General features: G+C 43.2%; 1 protein-coding gene across 1 annotated transcript in view; it reads right to left on the reverse strand.

The window, feature by feature from the left end:
• Positions 1 to 20,789, reverse strand: part of kcnq1.2 (potassium voltage-gated channel, KQT-like subfamily, member 1.2) — a gene marked incomplete at its 5' end in the record, with an annotated part of 139,787 nt that overhangs the window by 33,480 nt on the left and 85,518 nt on the right. The window contains 4 exons of the mRNA XM_079267699.1: positions 13,699 to 13,760; positions 15,134 to 15,174; positions 16,493 to 16,587; positions 17,881 to 17,956. Of these exons, the coding sequence (XP_079123825.1) occupies positions 13,699 to 13,760; positions 15,134 to 15,174; positions 16,493 to 16,587; positions 17,881 to 17,956 (274 nt within the window). The remainder of the gene's footprint in view (positions 1 to 13,698; positions 13,761 to 15,133; positions 15,175 to 16,492; positions 16,588 to 17,880; positions 17,957 to 20,789) is intronic.

A 20,789-nucleotide genomic window follows, 5' to 3' on the forward strand; every position in this document is an offset into this window, starting at 1 on the left:
GATGACCACCACCCCCTCATTACCGCCATCATGGCTGGAAACAATCAGCCACTCTGCCCCAGTTGTAGGCCAGAGTCAGGCATTGCAAAGCTACAGACCTAGCATTAGATAAGCCTCCATCACCACAGCCTGACTGGCCTCAGATTGGATCCAGCTTTCCAAACTTTGGGTAGCACAATCTCAGAAACCCAAATCAAAATAGCCTTTTTTCCCTATTTCATCCATACATGCTGGATGCCTAGACATACAATTTATTGATAGCCATGTATTGTCAACATATGACTCTAAAGTTCAGGTTTGATACAGTTGGAAAAAGGGAGGCCAGCCACCATTAAGAGATTATTATTAATATGATTTATGGATATGATTAAAGTATGGGTGCATAAAGTGCACAGTAATGCTCAAACAGTTGTAGATATGCAGTATGTATCCGGTTTCTCATGCATTTTTATACAAGGCTTAATTCTTATGGTAATGTCTAACTTGAATGACATGTACTTCGTGGTGGGGTCTAAATACGCCACAACCTGTCAAACGTTTTTAAGTAAAATGCAAAAGCTAGTGCCTTGTTCAAAATCTATCGCTATGTCATAAAAGATATCGGTAAAAGTTGTGTGTCGCAATTGACTAGAAATCCCAATATTTTGACTGTTACTGTCTCACAGACTGCTCTTGTGATCTTGTGACCGAAACTCTGTGTCTGACTATCACACCTCTTGGTTATGAGAAGAATCTAGTATCAGGCTTTTGTCCAAACAACTTACTGGCAGAAATGACCAATCCGTGTCCAGAAGTTAATATGGGACTGATTTACTGTGATCTCACAATCAAATTCAAACACCAAATCCATTATAAATGCAACCTCTCGGTGACAAAACAACGATAAGATAAATTCACATGACGCTCCCCTTATGAAGTGGTACCAAGGTTACGCAATGTTGTTTTATTCATCAACAAAAATGTCTTTTTCCTGTCTTGTTCTGACTTTTTTTGTCACCACCATCTCCATTCATATCTACACCACCAATGCGTTTATTATTGAATTGTTTCGAGGACCACAAAGTTCTTCATGGGTCCAGCCTCTAAAATCAGGTTGATGCATTTAACTACAAAATACACAACATTTTCTTACGCAGACCACGAGGGCACTTTTAACCATGTGTCTCAGAAAATCCTGAGTGAATCACCGTATTATTTCTTCCTGTTTTTAAAAAATAATAAAACTACAAATCAATTTTACACAAGAAAGAAAAATAAATGGTCAGTCAAAGACACAGCTGCCTTTGCTGAGTGACATGATTGTTATTAGCAGGTGTAAAATGATGAGGTGTAGACGGTGTCAGACAACAGAACATACGCTTTGTACAGTTGTACTACAACACATTCTTGTCCAACAGCTGATGAGGCATGACTCATCTCTGAAACTCAAGCATGCACACACAAATACACAAACATACTCAACTGCACAGAACGTGACTTTTGATGTTTCTTGAAAGGTATGCTAAAATTGACAAAATGACCTGTATGCATGCAAGCAGCCATGAGTGTTGAGACAGTCACAGAGAGCGTAAGGTACTCAGAGATGCCTGCAAACACAGCCACACACACACACACACACACACACACACACACACACACACACACACACACACACACACACACACACACACACACACACACACACACACACACACACACACACACACACACACACACACACACACACACACACACACACACACAGGGCATGGGACAGTGGGAGCAGGCCAGGCTGTTATTCTAGTGCAGGCTGGCTGAGTTGACTGTGTAATCTCCAGGGTGGAGTCCATATTGGGTTTCTAGGCAATTCACTGTTTTTGGCCCGCTTGTTTTGTGATTTAGCTGAAAAGAGAATAAAAGAGTGAGAGGGAAAAAAGGGGAGAGAAAGAGAGAGGACAACAAGTGTGGGTTGTTTTTCTTTCTGCCCGGCATATTGTTGATGAGTTGTAATGCAGTGCAACACAAGTGGTGGTTAACCTCAAAGGCCAAGAGAAGAGAGGGAGCGGTAGAGAAGAAGAGAAAGAGAGACAAAACAAAAGAAGCAATGAAAAAGAAGAAGGAAAGCGAAAAAAAGAGAGGAGAAAAACAAAGGAGAAGCTTAAAAGGGGTTGGGTGGGTTGGTGCCAAGAAACCTGTGGAAAACCATTGGTGTGACACCATGTCTGCTGTGCATTGTGTTTACAGTCATAGAGGGAACGTGGAATGGGGAAGGAGAAGTTATTGTGCACATGACATGATGGCTTGCGACTTGCAACAGATACCATCTGTCATTGTTGAGCTGGGGAGATAAGATTATAAAGACTGTCAAGGCTGTCATTGTCAAATGCCTTCACTGGTAAATACGCTGATTTAAAGGAACAGTACACTCATATTTCAAAGCACAAGCTTTCTTTGTATTTTGAGTTACAGTAGACATATGTACTTTTTGTTTGAATTTCATGTAATTTGTTCATAGTGGAAATACAATTCTATCTTAATGCATCCATAGCCTTCAGAACAAAGCATCCAAACAGTCTGACAAAGTATCAAAGGATGTACAAGTGTGAGTAACAGTGATGAAGCAATTTGTTTGTTAACCAAGTAATCCACTTGTCAATCATGAGATAATTAATCGACAACAATTTTTGAAAATCGATTTATCATTTAAGTCATTTATCGAGCAAAAATGGCCCAAAATTCAAAATGCAGGAATTTGGTGCTATCTTTGGGTTTTGGACTAAAGAAGTAACAACTAAACGATAAACAATTAATCAACCAATCAGATATAATCCTTAGTTTAACACCTAATTCGATACAAATACTATAACCTAATTACCACCTACTAAAACCTCGGTTGTGTGAGTGCTAAGAAGAGATTGTTTTGATATTTTGGCAGCCATCTGCCAAAGCATGCTGTCATGCCAATGACAGCACAATCTGAACGGCTGCTGTGACAGACGACAGACACCGAGCTGCCCAGCGAGCCCAGGGAGGGGCTAACAAAGCGCACACACACACACACACACACACACACACACACACACACACACACACAGCACCTGCATTCCCACAGTAGTCAGAGTCAACAATCACAGACCATCCCCCTCTTCGACACTATCCGTGAAGGGGGGACGGAGTGAGTGTGTGTAGGGGGGGGGGGAGGACACCCTTGGAGAGACAGAGAGAGAAGGGAGTGATTTAAGATATTCTCCCTTGGATGAGGGAAGCTAGAATGGCCCGGAGTAGAGGTGGGAGTCGAGCAGGAGTTGGGGGAGAGTGAGTGATAGAGGGGGAGACGGGTTAGAGTAAAAGGGAGGGGAGGAATCCAGCTGAGACAGCAGATCTCCACAGAGGCCCAGTGCCAATGTCAAGGTGCTGAGTGAGCTGTGCGGGGAGCTCCAAATACACACACACACACACACACACACACACACACACACACACACACACACACACACACACACACACACACACACACACACACACACACACACAGAGGCTTACTCTCAATTTAAAGTCAAAAATAGCCTCATTGCAAAAACACACTTCTCAATTGCCTTCCTGTAAAATTCAACAGTGAACAAAATTCAGTAGTGAACTCAGCAGATGCATGCAAACACACAATCTCCTGTAGCCTCTCTCTCTCTCTCTCTCTCTCTCTTTCTCTCTCTCTCTCTCTCTCTCTCTCTCTCTCTCTCTCTCTCTCTCTCTCTCTCTCTCTCTCTCTCTCTCTCTCTCTCTCTCGTCGTGCACAACCTCCTGTCAGCTTCGGCAAACTGACAGGACAAGACACACCGTTGCGCAGACCGCCAGAATGGACTCCCATTGTGCCTTTAATTACCAGGCCCGCTGAGATGTCCTTTGACCCCAAGACACAGGCTGTTTGGCCAGCGGTGGACTGGTGGGCATGACCCTCTTGGCCAACTCTGACCTTTCGATGTTCACTTCTCACCACAAGCTGCCTCCGAGCGCACTTGATGTGTATATGTGTGTGTTTCGCGAGCCTGCTGAGCTTCACAAGTGCGTGCGCCGTGGCTTAGCGTGCAGATGCTACAGTTTGACTCATGCCACTTGGGGAGTTTTGAGTAATGCAAAATACGCCAGATAAATCAAAAGCATAAGTTATTCTGCCGTCCAACATTTTCAGAGTTCTATGCTGGTTTGTGAGTTAACACGACTACTTGATCACACTCCTTCTGTCCGGCATCTGTAAGAACATAAGACACAGCAGAATATCTTATCTATTCCTTATCACCTTGGTCCAGTTGCTGCAGTCTTGGCTGGTCTTTTCAAAAGACTCCTCCTTGTGTGTGAAGGGAGAGACATATCCCTGTCAGCTTGCCCTTCTGTTTCATTCTTGTCTCCGTCTGCGGTTCAGTGCAACCCTTTATCTGCTCTGCTTATCAGCCCGACTTCAGCTCAGACGCTCCCGGCCTCCCTCTTCCTCAGCAGTATGTCACGGAGGAGACGTACAGTATCGAGACCGGTAGACTAACGTCTGTATCTCTCTCTGCTCGTCTGGCTCTATCTCTGCGTCTGTCTCGATTCCTTAGCACCCCTGGAATAAGAGTGAACAGATGCATTGAGCTGTCTGCTGTGCGTACAGACCATCAGCTGAACTGTATATGCGTCACCTCGTTGATATGTTGATGAAAGTGTTTGTGAATACTCCCATTTTGTTGTCTTTCCCTCGCTTATCTTTTACATGGGCAATGGGTCACATGACGACTCATGTGAAACAGCATCCCGTGATGATAAACCCAGTCTGCAGCTCCGCTCAGCCGTAGGGAGCGTTTCAGTGTCTTTAGATCATCACTATCATGTTCAGCTGCAGCATGCAGCTCTTCGGAGAAAGAGGACAAAAACTGGAGTGTGTAATGACCAACAACACAAAAAGGAAAGGGATTGTTGGACTTGCATTGATCAATCTGTGATTGTTGTCACGTCCACATAAAAGAAAAGTAGAATTGAGAATGGAATGGGCTGTTTGTCATTCATGGTATTTGTTCTCACATGCCAATTCTGCTTATATTAAGCAATGCTTAATTTTTTTGTGTTTCTTAACTGTGAATGTTGAAAGATTCCTGGAAGAAAGGTCCTCAGCAAGAGTCATACACAGAAAATCTACTCTGGCACAACAAAGGGGCTTATCTGTTACACATGGATGTGATCGAGGCCAGCAATAACACTCCTCAGCTACAGCAGGCAATATGAATTACTCCTCATTACTGGGGTTTCTTGTACTTTATGCCAGTGAGATCACTGGAGAGCAGAGCAAGTGAACTTCTGGAAGAGCTCTCTGCATTGCATCAGCCTTGTATCATTGAGTTACACAATTTTCATATTCTGGCTGTAAGATGACAGCAAAGAAAATACAACTTTAGTTTCAGGTAAAATGTGAGACTTGGAAGGCATTTGAATTGTGATATAACTGTTTAATTCTATTTTCAAAATTTGAGACAGAATAAGCTGGACGATGGCTGCATAACAGATACAGGGCGGGGGACCCAATTTGATGGTCACCGTTCAAGGAGTTTGCAAATAAGCAGTTTGCATTCACAGCCCCATTTACTGATTCAACCTCAAATACCAGCGTCCAGACTTAATCCATTGTACCGTAAGAGACTAGGCGAGGCCTGTATCCTGTGTGGAATACAAAGTTAATTGCACACAATTGAAAGGTGTGTCACTTTAATTCTTCTACAGGGAAACACAGGACCCAGAGGCATAGAGGTATAGAAAAACACCCACCATTATACTCCCGTAAAGTCATTCGTCATTTACCTAAAACTCACTATGGAATACAGACAAGCTTGTAAAGTGTTGTTGCAGAGAGTGGCTGGAGCAAGTTGGGCAAACACATAGGTGTGCACATGCACACACACACACATGCCACAATTTACTGTGGGCAATAGCAACCCCCACTGTTGCCTGATGGATGTGTCTGGGCACAGAGTACCATAGGGCCAATGTCTGAACCACAAGTGGCCCAGTCAAATTTTTACACAGTCATAAACACGCCGGCATTAGCAACAGCTAGTTAAAATCATTCCATGAACTAAAGCGCTAGCCTGCTATGGCACGACACCCTGCTGCTATAATAAAAATGTACCTTATTCTATTTTGAATCTGCTACCGTATAATGGAAAGGCAGCGTCGGTCTGTGTTGGTTGGTGCACCACTTTGGGCTAGACTGAAACATCTCAGCAACTAATGGATGGATTGAAATGTATGTCCCCAGAGGATGAATCCCATCGCCCTTACAACTATTGGATTACCATTAAATATAATACAGACATGTATGAGGCCCAGAGGGAAAACTGAAATGACTTCAGTGATCCCTTTACTTTTCATCTAGCTCCATCATGTAGTCACAATTTGCCATATACTTTGGTTTATGAACAAATGCCTGCAAAAAGCATCCCTATAAGCCTCAATTTGACTGTGTTCAGTGCTAATGTTAGCATGCTACGCTAAAGTAAGATGGTAAACATTATAATGCCAATTGTACATAAAATTACACTTTTCCACATCTTACTTTGAAGAATATGTTTTTCCTACACATCCAGTTCATCCGTTAACGTGTTAACGAGCCAAACAAGAACATTTCCTAAATAAACTTAAAACAATAAGAATCTGCATGAACATTTCTACAGACACAGCTGAACCAGGACTCAACAAGTACTGAGATTTAACAGTCAGCCCTCGGTATCGCTCAGTCTTCAGCTCCAGAGTCAAGACCAATTACAGGCTTCAGGGGACGAAATCACAGTTGATAAGCCAAATGAAATGTTCACTTACTAAAGCGTTCACAGATTTATGGAGTTTTATGAGTGCATGTTGGTTGAACAGCAGAGATACACACACACACACACACACACAGGCATAAATACAGTATTATATATATATAAAACATATCCCCCATTAGGTTCCCCAGGTACCAGCTTGACTTAATAGCAGTGACATTTACACTCATGGTCTCTGGAGTCATGTACACAGCTTGGCATTATTCACAGCTGGTTTACTGTTCCATGCAGTATAGACTGATTTAATAGCACTCAAAAAGAAGGTGGCACCAGGGCTACTTAACACGGTGTACTAGTAAGACTACATTTCCCAAATAAAACACAGACTCCTTCTTCATGAACTGTATTGCTGACCTCTTCATAGCCTCCTTAAATGAGCTCACACCTCCCTGCTGATAATGAACTGGTCCATGCAGGAGTACATTAGTGGTAAGGTCCAGCCCGAAAGTAGTGAGGGCATCTGGCCAAGTCAATAAAATATATGTGCAGAAAATATATCCCAGGGCCCTGTGAAACTTTGGCAATTAAAATGGAAATGTACCATGGGTATTTACAGCCAACGAGCGAGCCCACAGTCGGTGCTACCAAGATGCAGAGAGAGAGAGAGAGAGAGAGAGAGCGAGGGAGAGGGGGAGGGGGAGAGAGCTGACGAGAGACAGTGGTAGTGCACAACATGATTTAGATGCTGTGAGTGAGATTGCAGACCTATAATCCTGAAGGCACAGAACCAGACAGAGACGGAGGAAAGAAGAAAGGACAAGCTCAGTCGGCAAAAAAAATAGTGATAGAGAGAGACCCAACGGCAGAGAGAGACAGAAAGCGAGAGAGACTGCAAGATGGAGAGCAAGCAGCCAGACATGCAGGCAGACTGTCCGTCTCTGGTTTGTGGGAATACGGTAAAGACACAGTAGTAGTAGGCAGGGTCCCGGCTCTGAAATTAGAGAGTGGCGCTAAGAGAAGGGAGCCAGAGCCAAAGGCTGTCTGGGAGCTGCCAGGGGCAGCATCCCCAGCGCACTGCCGAAACATGATTTACTGCTGGACCGCACTACAAACAGCACACCGCTCTTGAGGACGCTATCTAACTCACAGCAGCTCACCACTTGTTGCATGCTATCGAGTTCACAACGCTGTGAAGATACCACATCAACGGTGGGAGGCGTCGACGTGAGAAAGAGCAGTTCGGCTTGGTGCAGCATACAAAGGGAAGGCTGCTGGAGCAGGAGTAAGGCCAGCAGTAGTGTGTTAAACAGGTACCAGTAAGAGCAGGGAGTTTATCACACAGCTCAACACAGCTGTGGAAAGGTTATCATGGTGACTGTCGTTTTTTTTCCATTCCCTTGCAAGGTAAACAGTAGAATTATGACGTTTTACCAGAATTTTGACACAGCACTAATGTCAGTCCAGACATGAAGTCATGCATTCTGTCCGTGAAATGTTTGTGAGCAAAAATACTGAAAGCCTAGCAGCTCCAGGGGCCCGTTGTCCTGGAGAGGACAGTGACCTCTGACCTCCCTGTAGCAGGGGGACAGTGAAAAGAAAATTTCCATTTCAATTTGAATCAATTTGTCCACTGAGAACACAATGCAACGCAAGCATACCGGTACTTGCGGAGGTCTACATCTTTTATCCATTCACATTCAGTGGCAGTGCAAAGACGCCTGAGCAGGAAAGGATTCAGAGAACTAGATTTAATCAGGAAAGAAAAACAGGGGGAACTAGGTTGTTGTGTGCTGTAGCTATCGCAGGCCAAGTCCAGACATGCAGGGAGATTCTGTGTGTGCTTGTCTGCAGCACGGGGCAGTCAGAGTTTGGCCGCTGCGGTGAAGCTGTGTTTTCCAGGATTGTGTGTGTGTGTGTGTGTGTGTGTGTGTGTGTGTGTGTGTGCATGCGTTTCCTTTGCCAAGTTTCCTCTCTTTGTTTAGACCGGCCCGGTCAGTCCGGCTCCCCGCTGAGCACGCCGCTGCCAAATACACAGATATATCAAAACACAGCACAACAACATGCAGGGTGCTCACAGGGCAGAGAGGTGCTGGGAATAGGAGCAAAGGGGGACAAAGAGACAGAGAGGTGTCCACGCTGGAAAACAGAGAACTGGAAAGACAGAGACTGCTGGACAAGCCGAGGCGGAATGGCGGCAGACTCCCCTTTCTAACAGAAGGGCAGGAGAAAAAAAACAAACAGACAGTGGGTCACTGTGACCGTCACTGTAATTACAGAGGGCCAGCTTTCAGAAGTATGCAGAAACGTGGAGGAATGAATAGAGCGACACCCATGACCCAGACAAAGGGAAGTAGGGCAAATGTACAGTGTGACCACTCTCGCTGAGGTGCGACTCCTTTGATCATCTGTAAGAGTTAAGAGGAATACTATTTCAATTTGAATAAATGTCTTAATGTTGTATTTTTGCCATCTGTTGCACAAAGACGTCTGCAGATAGTTCATTTCCACTTTTACTATCCAAAAGGATCGAGGATGCCTACTGTAGTGTGTACTTTAAATACATTCCTTTCAAATTAGATAGGCTGGGAAAAACAACCCTTCTGCTTAAAATGCAATTGAGCATGACACTAGAACAGTGGACGCCTCATTGAACTCCAAAGTATCTTTCAAGTCCAAAGAATTTAGAAATCTCTAAAAACGTTTACATCTCTGCATGTGGTCGTTACATAATTACTTGGTTTCAGTGAAGAATAAATGTTTCCTCTCGTCTTTGATTCCTGTGCATTAATCCTCTCGCCATCGTAAAAATGTACGATTTTTCAAGAGAAAATAACATCACTAGGCACTAAAAAAGGGACTGCAGTAATAGTTCCTATTGATGTGGGCTGTAACTTATTCTGGGTGCCAATATCCAAAATTGGGGAAAAATGATTGAATTCAATAGATTTATTGATGCACAATCATGAATAGATTGAAGGCGTGAAATGCTGCTCCTCATGCAGAGAGCTCAGCTGAGAACCGAGACACTGCTGGATGGACAACAGTGTGTGTGTGTGTGTGTGTGTGTGTGTGTAGGTATGCCTGGATAGCCACTTGTATCTTTGTATATGGTCTAATGTATATTTATACATGAGCGTGTGTGTGTTTACCAGGCCCTCATCTCTAAAGCCCTCCACTGGGTCTGGATCGGACCAGTCTAAACACACACAGACACACACACACACACACACACACACACACACAGACATTCATGCCCCCCTCAAAGCTGTGCTTTTAAAGACGAGGGGCCCTAAATGCCTTACAGATGGACTCCTAACAAACACAACACTCTGTCCCGGCCCTCAAGTATTTCCAGTATTTGGCCTTGCTGTAATTTACAGCATACTTACCTAATTGAGATGCTATTATGGTCAGGACATGCATTCTTCTGCGCACGCCTAGCGCTAATGCACATGATATAAGCGTGACATCCATGGCACAGTATATCTGCCCTAATATAGCAGCGTGAAGGTAACCACAGAGTGAGCGTGATGTATGGTCCATGTAGTGTACTTAGAGCTACACAAATAATGATGCGTTGAGCCGAGACATGTCTGTGCAGGTCCGGAGGGCATTAGATTCTTTTCCTCACTAGACACTGCTGACAGGTTTTACACGCACCAAACACCAACACAGCCTCCAAATACAACAGACTTATTTTAAAAAAATATCTTTTTACGTATTGTTAAGTCTGGATTAGTAACACAATCCGAATTCAGACATATATGGTTTCAGCGCAGACTGAATTAAATAACTTGAGAAACACTCTAAAATAATTAGAAACCACATGTTCATTTGAAGTCAACGTGAAAATAACATTGTGGTGCTTTTAACATGTTATAGGTAAATGATAAAACGTTTTTTTTCAAAACTCAGGATAATTATCATATCTCAACTCTTTTGTTTTCAAAATTGTATTTTGAAATAAGTTAATCGGTATTTCAAATTTATAATTAAATGCCAGCAAATAAATCAAACATGTATAGGTTTTGTGTGGACTAATAGTTTTCCAACCGTGACATAATAAAAGGCTCCTGCTTCACACACACGAGTGAAACAAAACAGCATCGGACGAAAAAGCCTTGTTTTTCAGACAGATATTTGGAGGATATGTGAAAGCATGTTGTTGTAATTTGCATGCCCTTTCTGCCCATATGAGAAAAAAAGAATCCTGCTCCTATAAAACTGAGAGACATTTACCACAAAGAGTGAGCTGACTTCATCCTAAAGCTCCGAAAAGGCCACGCTGAAGCCCAGAGACAGCGGCCACTGTCTGAGCTTGTCGTTTGGGTATTTTTCATAGAGTGTCTCTGACAGAGAGATAACACGCTGTCACAGAGTGCCATCAATCTTCGTTTCCAAGTCGCTCCTGGAGAATTCAATCTCGAGTGTGTTGGGTGAGACACATTGGTGATTAATCGACTCTCTGCTCCTGTGTGTGCGAGTGTATGTGTGTGTAGACCTATATGTGTCTTTGTCTTTGTGTGATAAATCACTGTCCAACCCTGTACAGGACACACAATGCCCGAGCCGCCTTCAGCCCACTGAAGATAGATTCATCTACAAGTGATGTGCTGACAAAAGCTTGACAAGAAAATGATTCTGTTACTTTCTCAGCTGCAGCATGAAGCACAGTCAGAGTGGTAGATGTCTGGTGTTTTACAGGGGAAAGGGAAAAATATTTGGCTGGAGGCTGACCAAGAGTGAGTATTGAGAAAGGCATGGGAACACCAACACACACACACACACACACACACACACACACACACACACACACACACACACACACACACACACACACACATGAGGGCACTGAGTTGATAAATAATTCCTCAGGGCTGTTGGGAAAGGTCCTACGCAGAGGTGATTCAACTGTGACACCAGGGTTCTGCCTTGTGTGTGATTAGGTTTACTATTACGAGCAACGTGCAAGCGGTGACGCAACTCAGAAAATGACACAGCGTTATGAAATGCACTCAGTGGTGCGAGGCAAACAAAGGTTTTTTTGCCGCTGGAGATTCTGTTGCAAACAAAACGCAGCTGACAACTGAACTCAAGGGCACGCTAACCATTTGAACTCGACTCATTGTCTCACAATACATCTCCTGTAAACCTCCACTAAGCTGGAGCGTTATGTTTGGACGGGGCATTGTGTTGCTGCTGAAACGCAAGTGTCATGTTGCAATGCTGTTTCAAGAGTAAATACTACACAACACATACAAACTTCCAGTAATTATGGTTAATGAGTGTAATTATAAAATCCACACATTCCAGAAACATGAAGCTGACATGTTGAGTTTCTCTAGAGTGGACAATAACGTCTGTGCTAGTGGAGGCGTATCTGGAAGAGGGCCAGGGGATGTACCAAGTAACAAGGATCGGCAGGTTCATCCACCTGCTGCCCGAGGGGGAACAGGAGGCCCCCGGTTCCCCTTTAACAGGTGTGCTGGCCCATCAGAACAATCAAAACAAGAAATTCACACGACCGAAAATGAGAGAGGGGAAGGGGGCGGATGTTGAGGCGAAGAAAATAGTAATCATGAAGGATGGGTGGTGTTGGGTGTCGCAAGTGGCTGTTGCTTACACTTCTGTTTCACTTTGAGAGGAAGCTTGTTGCAGCAACGCACGCAAATGCAGTTCTGATGAGAGGACCGGTGATCGGTCCCACATTGTTGAGGAGGGTCAGTAGGATTCCACTGATTTGTTTCTCAATCCTCCACCTCTTGTTGGTATTTTGCCTTCGTGTCAAGGCAGGGAGGGAAGAGACAGCGAGAAAGAGAGTCATGGGTATGGGAGGCACTTCTGAACGCAGGTTTATGTTTCCAATCAGGAGATTGCGATCACGACATGAAGCCCTGAGCAAATGGGCCGTAACTCAATCACCGAGGGAGGTCTTCAGGCTCCGAGAGTACATCGGTTCAAGATCATTACTCCTCTCTCCGTAACAAAGGGGCTTGAGAACAGCAAAGGCATGCAAACATTACAGAACATCAGCGTCGATGAGCGCGCAGAGATGGGATGGTAAATGTTAAGGCAAAGCGGGGGATATCCTGAGCTAGCTGATCTGAAAAGAATAGAAGTGGCTATAGAATGCATTGTTCTTTAGGAGTATGTTTTCATTCACTCTAAGATGCGAGAACAACTCGACGATAGAGCTTTGTGACATCACCAGCGACATGAAAAAAAACACGCTTGAACACATTTCCAAATGCCATGAGGCAAACAACAGATATAGCTACATGCTAACTCAAACAAACACATTTCATATCTTGATTTGCATTTCTTTTGCAGACAGGAAGGCAGCAGCGCATTCACACACAACTGGTACAACCATCAGGGTTGGCGTCACGATGGCATCACGCTGTTCCTGTTCTCTCTATGAGAGAGGACACGCCTAGTTACACCCGTCACAACACAGCTGTTATCTATCGGCTATGCCTCACTGTGTTAAGACTTTAGCCCCCCTTAATGCTCCCAGTACTCTAATATTCACTTTTGGAAACATAAACATCCAAGAACTGCCACCACCCAACGTACCCAGGATTACAGGAAATATAGAAGGGCTGGCATGGAAAATCATCAAAATGACTCAGCTCACAAAGGATCATAATTACAAAAAATGGAGATAAACGTAGCTGCGGCATAAACACAGCACTAACTAGATGCTGATAAGCTGGAGGGCAGAGAATGCAGGTGTGTTTTTTTGGCATTGGCGCACACTGACGAAGCCAAGCCAAAACATGGTCATATCAAAAGATACCACCACACGCATTCATCTGATAACAGAGACTCTGGCACACAGTTATGCAGTTACACATGCATACTTTTGCTTATCTGTCTTACCCACAGACAAACACACACACACACACACACTGAGCAGCACAAGTGTGCTTACCTTATCTTCTAGCCTGATCAGTCGCGCTCCAATAGTCGGGTGTTCTTTATCTTCTCCTTTTCCTGGTGAATGGATAGAAATGGACAATCAAACATGTACACACAAACAAACATTCAGTGCCATTGTTAATACATTTGCCTTGATGGCAAAATTGTAGCCTACTACTGAATTTCTTCTTTTTATTCAAACAGATGCATAACAGTACATTTGGCCACACTCGGATCAACTACTGCTCGCTCACGCACAAGTTACAAACATAACATTGTCATTTACAGTCGGAGCCCTGAAGGCTCATGATTCTTAGTGAAACCATCCATTCATTCATTTTTTTGCCGCTTTTGTGGGTGCGGGTCACAGTGGCAGTTTACGGCCCCCTACTGAAATATAGATGCAAAATATATGTCAGAAAGAGTTATGTAGCCCTAAAAACACGACTCAACTCAAACATTTCATATTAGCCACCATTCAATAATAGTAATAAAGTGTGAAATCAATCTATAAAATATAAAAATAATACTTAACTTACATTATTTGTAACTTCATAAAGGTCCAGATAAACATAATTAATTGCCACTTTATTCTTTCAGCATGCTTCTTTTTTCTAAGTTATAGTTTTGTTTACACACTGATCAAATAAATATGTCTGTTAAGATCTGGTAATAATTGTATTTCATTCATGCTGGTCACCTTTTTCTCTGTAGCTATTTTTCATGAATGTTGCCAGGTTGCTTGGGAGGAAGATGATGCCCATATTCTTAATCCCGCCTACAAAGCTCCAATTGGTCGATTATTTTCTCTAACCAGGGAAAATTGCCATCAACAACAAGCATGACTGAGATTTAGGCTGTGATTCAGAGGTCTGAAATCAGGCTCGTGATGAAGTCTATTCCACTAGAATTTCCATTGTGAAGTCAGTTATAACAAGACCCACATTATGCTCGCTGATGCAACACATCATTCCTTCATGATTAATGAATACTAATTCAACTGAATTGAAATGTCAACACAACATAACACAATAAAACATCGACAGTAAGCTAAATAATTAGAAGATACCAAATGATTAATTCCTCATTCATTTCTTTCTTCAAGCAAAAAACTAATGTATACACTCTGAAGTACATCCGTAGATGTACACCCACATGGACACGCAAACACACGTAAGCCTGCTATATACCCACATGCACGGTGAAACAAGCAGTGTGCACAAATTCAAATATTTACAAATATGAAAACAGACATGTAAACACGCCCAGATAAAAACATATATATATGTGAACACACACACGCACACACACACACACATCAGGGGCCGCTCTTTCTCTCATATTTAGTCTGGCACAGCTTGTGTATGTGTGGGATGTAAACACAGGGATGGAGTGACGAGTGATGGCTGTCTATCAGATGTAGACTGTTGTGTTTTCTGTGTATTTACCTGGAAGAAACATTCCTGGCTTCCCCAGTGTGCCGTCGAGCCTGGGGGAAAAAGACAGAAGTAATTCAACTGGGGAAGGTGAAAACACTGGCCAGATACTGTGGAGATTCAGTTGAGTAAACAGCACTTCATTCCAGGTCATGAACAAAACATGAAGACAATATCAGCCAATTTATGGAGCCAATACAATTAAACAAATGGCGTCATCTTGAACGGTATTTACTGCTTACCCACATGCAAGTTTTGAAGGGATGAATAAATGAATGTTCTTATTGAGCTGTCAGGCTTTCAAAATAAACAATCAGACTCGCAAGAGGTTTGCACATGTGGACTGTTAGTCATCTAAAAATGCACTGAAGCAGTTCAATATGCACTGCAAAGCATTGTCTTCTTTTCACCACCTCTAATTAAGGGTGGAATATCACAGCAATCGCATGTCTTTGGCCGTCTTTCCTTTATGTTGGTGACACATTGTATGCAAAGTGCTCAATGCATTATTGTGATGTTTTTGAAGACAGATGTGGCGAGTGCTGTGATCTTTTTCTTTGGATTTTCTGTTAAATGTTCACGTTTAGTATTACTCTTTTTTAGGGTTGCAAAAAAAGACAACAAACAAAAAATCTGTAGCTTAGAATTTTTACGAGAGATATTGTAGAATTTACTACAATTGTGATTATAAAAGACTCTTGGCTCTTTGATTCTTTGTATTGAAGCTTTCCATCATTGCAGTAGGTTATATATTGTAATAAATAATCAAGGAATCCCCCTTTTCTTGATATACTGACAAACTGTGATGCCCCGCTGGTTTCAGAATGTCACAGTGCATTACCATGCGTCAGCTGAATTACTGCAAAAGGTGTTAAGAGGGTCCAAGTGGCGAACTTACATAGGTTTGACCAATTTATTACACAAGCCACATCCTTCATGGGTGAGTCAAAATCACGTAAAAATCTCCCAAGGTCTCCATTTGTGTTGACTGGATATTGGGGTTTTCTGTTGCTTTTCTGTTGCTTTTCTTTTCTGGGTTTGCGTGTTTCTGACTTTGCATCGTTTCTGTATTCACAGAGTGTTCGCTGTCAATGTATTTGTTTTGCCTTGCAGCATTTGAATCACGTTTCCCTAATTGTTTTGGATTTTCATATGTGTTTTGGAATTGGCATTGTTTCTGAAGCTGCAGCACATTTATCCAAATGAAAATGTGTTGGGCCATTGTAGCGCCTTGTCTGCCACTGTTAAGCAATCAACATAATGATGGCAAGAATGTAAAAAAAAAAGTTTAAATTTTAAATTTTAAATTGACACAAAGTTAGAGAAAGAAAGCGAGGAGGAAAGAGCATGAAACAAGGTCAAAGACACCACCTTCTCTGCAGCTCCTTGATGCGGACCATCATGTTGAGGTGACCCTGGGAATATTGCTCGATCACGTCTCGCACATCATAGGGCTTCCGTGCTTGCTGTGGATCACACACACACACACACACACACACACACACACACACACACACACACACACACACACACACACACACACACACACACACACACGGAGGGAGACAAAAGCCATTGTCAACCATAGCCGCTGTTGCTTGGTCCCCGAAAACATCCCCAACCCCCTTGGCTGCAAAGGGTTCATTGTTAACTCATTGTGTGTGTGTGCGTGTGTGTGTGTGTGTGTGTGTGTGCGTGTGTGCGTTTGTTTGTGTGCGTGCATGCACTGACAAGTGCATGGTCATGTAGAAAGCAATCGTGTTAAGGTCCTTTCACAGCTTTGTTTAGTGTGACGTGGATACAAGCAGCATCAGAAAGAGCCCAGTGAACTCTTTAGGGCAGGAGTGTCAAACTCATCTCCACTCTGGGCCACATCAGCATCACGGTCGCCCTCAAAGGGCCGGTTGTAACTGTAAGACTGTATAACTAACTTCTCCTAACATATTGTTAAATAACTCTCTCTGCATTTGATTATTGTTTATTCAAGTGTAAACATATTGTACATGCAGTTATATAATACCATATATTTTTAATTTTAATTTTGTTTTTGCTGGCGGATTCGCGGGCCACATAAAATGACGTGGCGGGCCGGATTCGGCCCGCGGGCCTTGAGTTTGACACATGTGCTTTAGGGTATCCTTGGTGTACACAGAGTATAGCCTCAGCAGCTGAACTCACTTAGGGCCATAATTGAAAACATATAGACCACTTGGAAATAAGAATATAGGAACCATTCGACAATAACATGCAGCATTAAAATGATCGCCAAAGTATCTCAAACATGATTAGGTTGCCTTTTTAAAAACTGAAATACTTCACTCCACAAAATATTTGATCCTAATTCTGCTGCCTTTGGTGCTGCATGAGGCAATGACCTGCTGTGTGTGTGTGTGTGTGTGTGTTTCTGCAAGTGTGTGTTTTGGTGCAGTACAGTAAGTGAATTCCTACTGTAGCCCAAGAGACAGGTTCGTAGACTTCCCTTGATACCTCGCCTGAACTGAAGTGAGCACAAAGACGACATGCAGGTGCAAGTTTCAGGCATTTACACACAAACACACACGTACACACACACAGCGCTGCAGCTGACATATGCCCCTTGGGGCTCCCCCTGTTCATCCTGTATAACCGCAAAAACACCACACACACACTTCTCGCACTCCCTCTCTCACTCTCAATTTGTCTCTCTCTCTGCATCTTCCCCTTCTTTTGTTCTCCTTAACTCTGTTGAATTTCTCTCCACTGGATTTACTTTTGCTTACCTGAAATTTCTTCCTGGCCACAAAGTACTGCATTCTGCGAAGGACTTTTACAGCCGACCTCTGGGCATGGGACAACCTGTGACAGAGAGGGAGACTGATTTAGTCTCAAGGTAAAACAGTGATGGTCCGCCTTGGTCTACAGATTCCTTGTCGTAAAAAGTGGCTTGCTTTTGACAAGCTAAAATTGGCTGCATTCAAGAATCAATGGACAATGTGTCTACCATGCAAGAGCAAAACATGTGTCCCTGACAGGAGAGCACACACACACACACACACACACACACACACACACACACACACACACATATAGAGAAACAGGTATGCGTTCATGTACACAAAAACCCACAGTAAACATCGAACTGTATGTGTCAACATGGATTAACTGCTGCTTTCTATCAGGGCTTGCCTTATCGGTCACAATTCTGCAACGTGACGCAAAGTGAAACAGAAGGAAACCAAACTCAGTTTGCATGAAGAGGAGTCCCAAAACACACGTCCCTCGACTCAAAGCAGCACATCTGTGTCAACACAAATGAAAACCCACTGGTATGGAGCTAAACACTGCAACAGAAACCACTGGAAGCAAACAACAAACACAAACTCACACTTGCATACCATAGTGACTGGATGGCATGTACTTGTGTTTGTTTTTTCAAGGAGGCTCTCTGCGTGCAGTGCACTGGTGCTCAAGTGATTTATTTGTCAGAAAAAAACCAACGAAACATGTCCTTGGATATTTGACGGAAGTATTTGTCTTTTATGTTTTATATACAGGATTCGGGTCATTCATATATCGGCAAATCACTTCTTGCTAAGCCAAGATTTAGTGGAGTGTTATCTACCTGAGCAGAAAATGAAGTCACTCTCTATGTGTGTTGTAATCCCAGCTTCTCTGTGCTTTATTTACATAGCCAGGCCGACTGGCTAGCTAATGGCTACCACCGTTAGCATCCACCCTCGTGTTTCCCTCCAGGTAAACACTGTTAGTCAGCACTGTAGCTTGCGCTGTTAGCCGTCGGCTCAGCTGTCGCCATGTTGAGAACCCCGTGGAGGCAATAGATATGCTCCGACTTCCGTATTGAGCACCTTTTAACATACTTTTCAATCTGGACGCCTCAAAACTAGGGAGAATTTAAAAACAAAGCGGAATGTCGAAGACTTTTCCCTGCATTCTGGTGAATTCTAGTACACTGCAACACTTTCCACTTTACTTCTAATTCTCAAGAAAAATACGAAGAAGAATTCCCCTCTCTTGGGTAAATCTGCTTTTTATGAATTGATTTACTCATTCATTCATTGTTTGCCCCTGTTTGAGTCTTTCTCCGAGTACCCATGAGTGCTTTTCAATGTGTCAGCGTCTGCCACCAAAGAACATTTGGTTTAGTAATGTTGTTGTCTGGATGGAAACAGTAGGAAGTATACACGCTGCGCAGTGAAAGAAACAGGTTGTGGAAATGAAAAGGAAAAAAAGTTTTTTGACTTGGAAGTAGAACGGGAGGACTGTGACCCTGGGAGGACATTGGGAGAGGGGAAATCCCAGGAAAACATTGGGAGGGTTGGCAAGTATGCCTTTAAACAATAAATACGAGTCTGTATTTTTTATATACCAACATAGGATTTATTGAAATCCGCATGTCAAATGACCCCACTTGTTGTCCCCATCCCAAAGTTGAGAAGCTCCGACTTAAGGTGTGTACAGTGAACGTAAACAACATTTACTCATTGACTCTTGATACTGATACTGTTCATAATTAGGTTTTAATGCATGAATAAATCATGAATGCTGATTTGATTTTTTTTGTTAATCATTTAGAACCTGCACTATCCAGATTGCTCTGACTAAAAATGAAAATATATAGTAACAACAGTTCCTGTCTGCTGGCTGAGCGGGACTTGCTCCTGTTTGTTAGTGCCCGTCTCTCTATCTGTCTTCTATGTCATGTACAGTACGTCTCAGAGAAAGGTGACCATTCTGCCATCTGTTGGTATCAGAGACATCAAAGTTACACGGGTAAGCCGCGGGACAGTGTAGGAGTAGCGTATCTGCTCAGAGGGGTGGATTAACAGCAAACTGACATCACCATATTCCTGCTGGAGAGACTCAGAGGAAGATGGCAGAAATGAAAGAGGGAATGTAAAAAAAATATCAAACAACAGTCAGTACTGCATTGCCACTTCTACACTTGTCTGGAGCATGTGTACGTCATGCAATGGGATGATTGAGTGTGTTAAGTGCTCTTACTTTGAGCGTAACTGCAGATAGAGATAAGTTCTTCTCCACTCAAACGGCCCTCAAACAGAAAATGAATGGCTGTGCTTTTGTTTGTAGGAGAAATGAACTTTTCTCTCAAACTATGTCCCAATCAAAGGCGACACACCCACCCACACACACACACACACACACACACACCACCCTCCCCCTCCCAGAACAAGGGTCTTTGTGGAGTCAACAAGCTGCTCTGAGGTCTTAATTAGGCAGAGGGATAACAAAAGGACTTAACAGACAATGCGTTTACATGGGACCATAAAACATGAGCATCAAAGGCTGTCGGGCTGCTGTCTTCTTTCCTGCCCTCCACGTAAGGCCTGCCCAAGCTATAGGAGGAAATGCACACAAACATAAAGAGCATGAGGCCCTATTTTGGGAAAGAAAAAAACCCTCCTTGCTCTCTACCGTCGATCAGGATAAGGATGTGTTGGGGGGGTTCTGCCCCTTTCTGTGTGACTCAGAGGTTCGAGCATAATTGGGAAAGAAAACACATGTAGGAAACAAAAAACATGTGCGGTTTTGATCGTTGTACAACTGTACCCCGCTCCCTCCTTGCCCTCCTCCCGTTTCCTGCGTTTGACACAAATGCGCACACATGTTCATTGGGTAAGTGCGATTAAAGAATAACACGGAGGGTTTC

The sequence above is a fragment of the Melanostigma gelatinosum genome, assembly GCF_949748355.1.
Source record: "Melanostigma gelatinosum genome assembly, chromosome: 1".
Lineage (NCBI taxonomy): Eukaryota > Metazoa > Chordata > Actinopteri > Perciformes > Zoarcidae > Melanostigma > Melanostigma gelatinosum.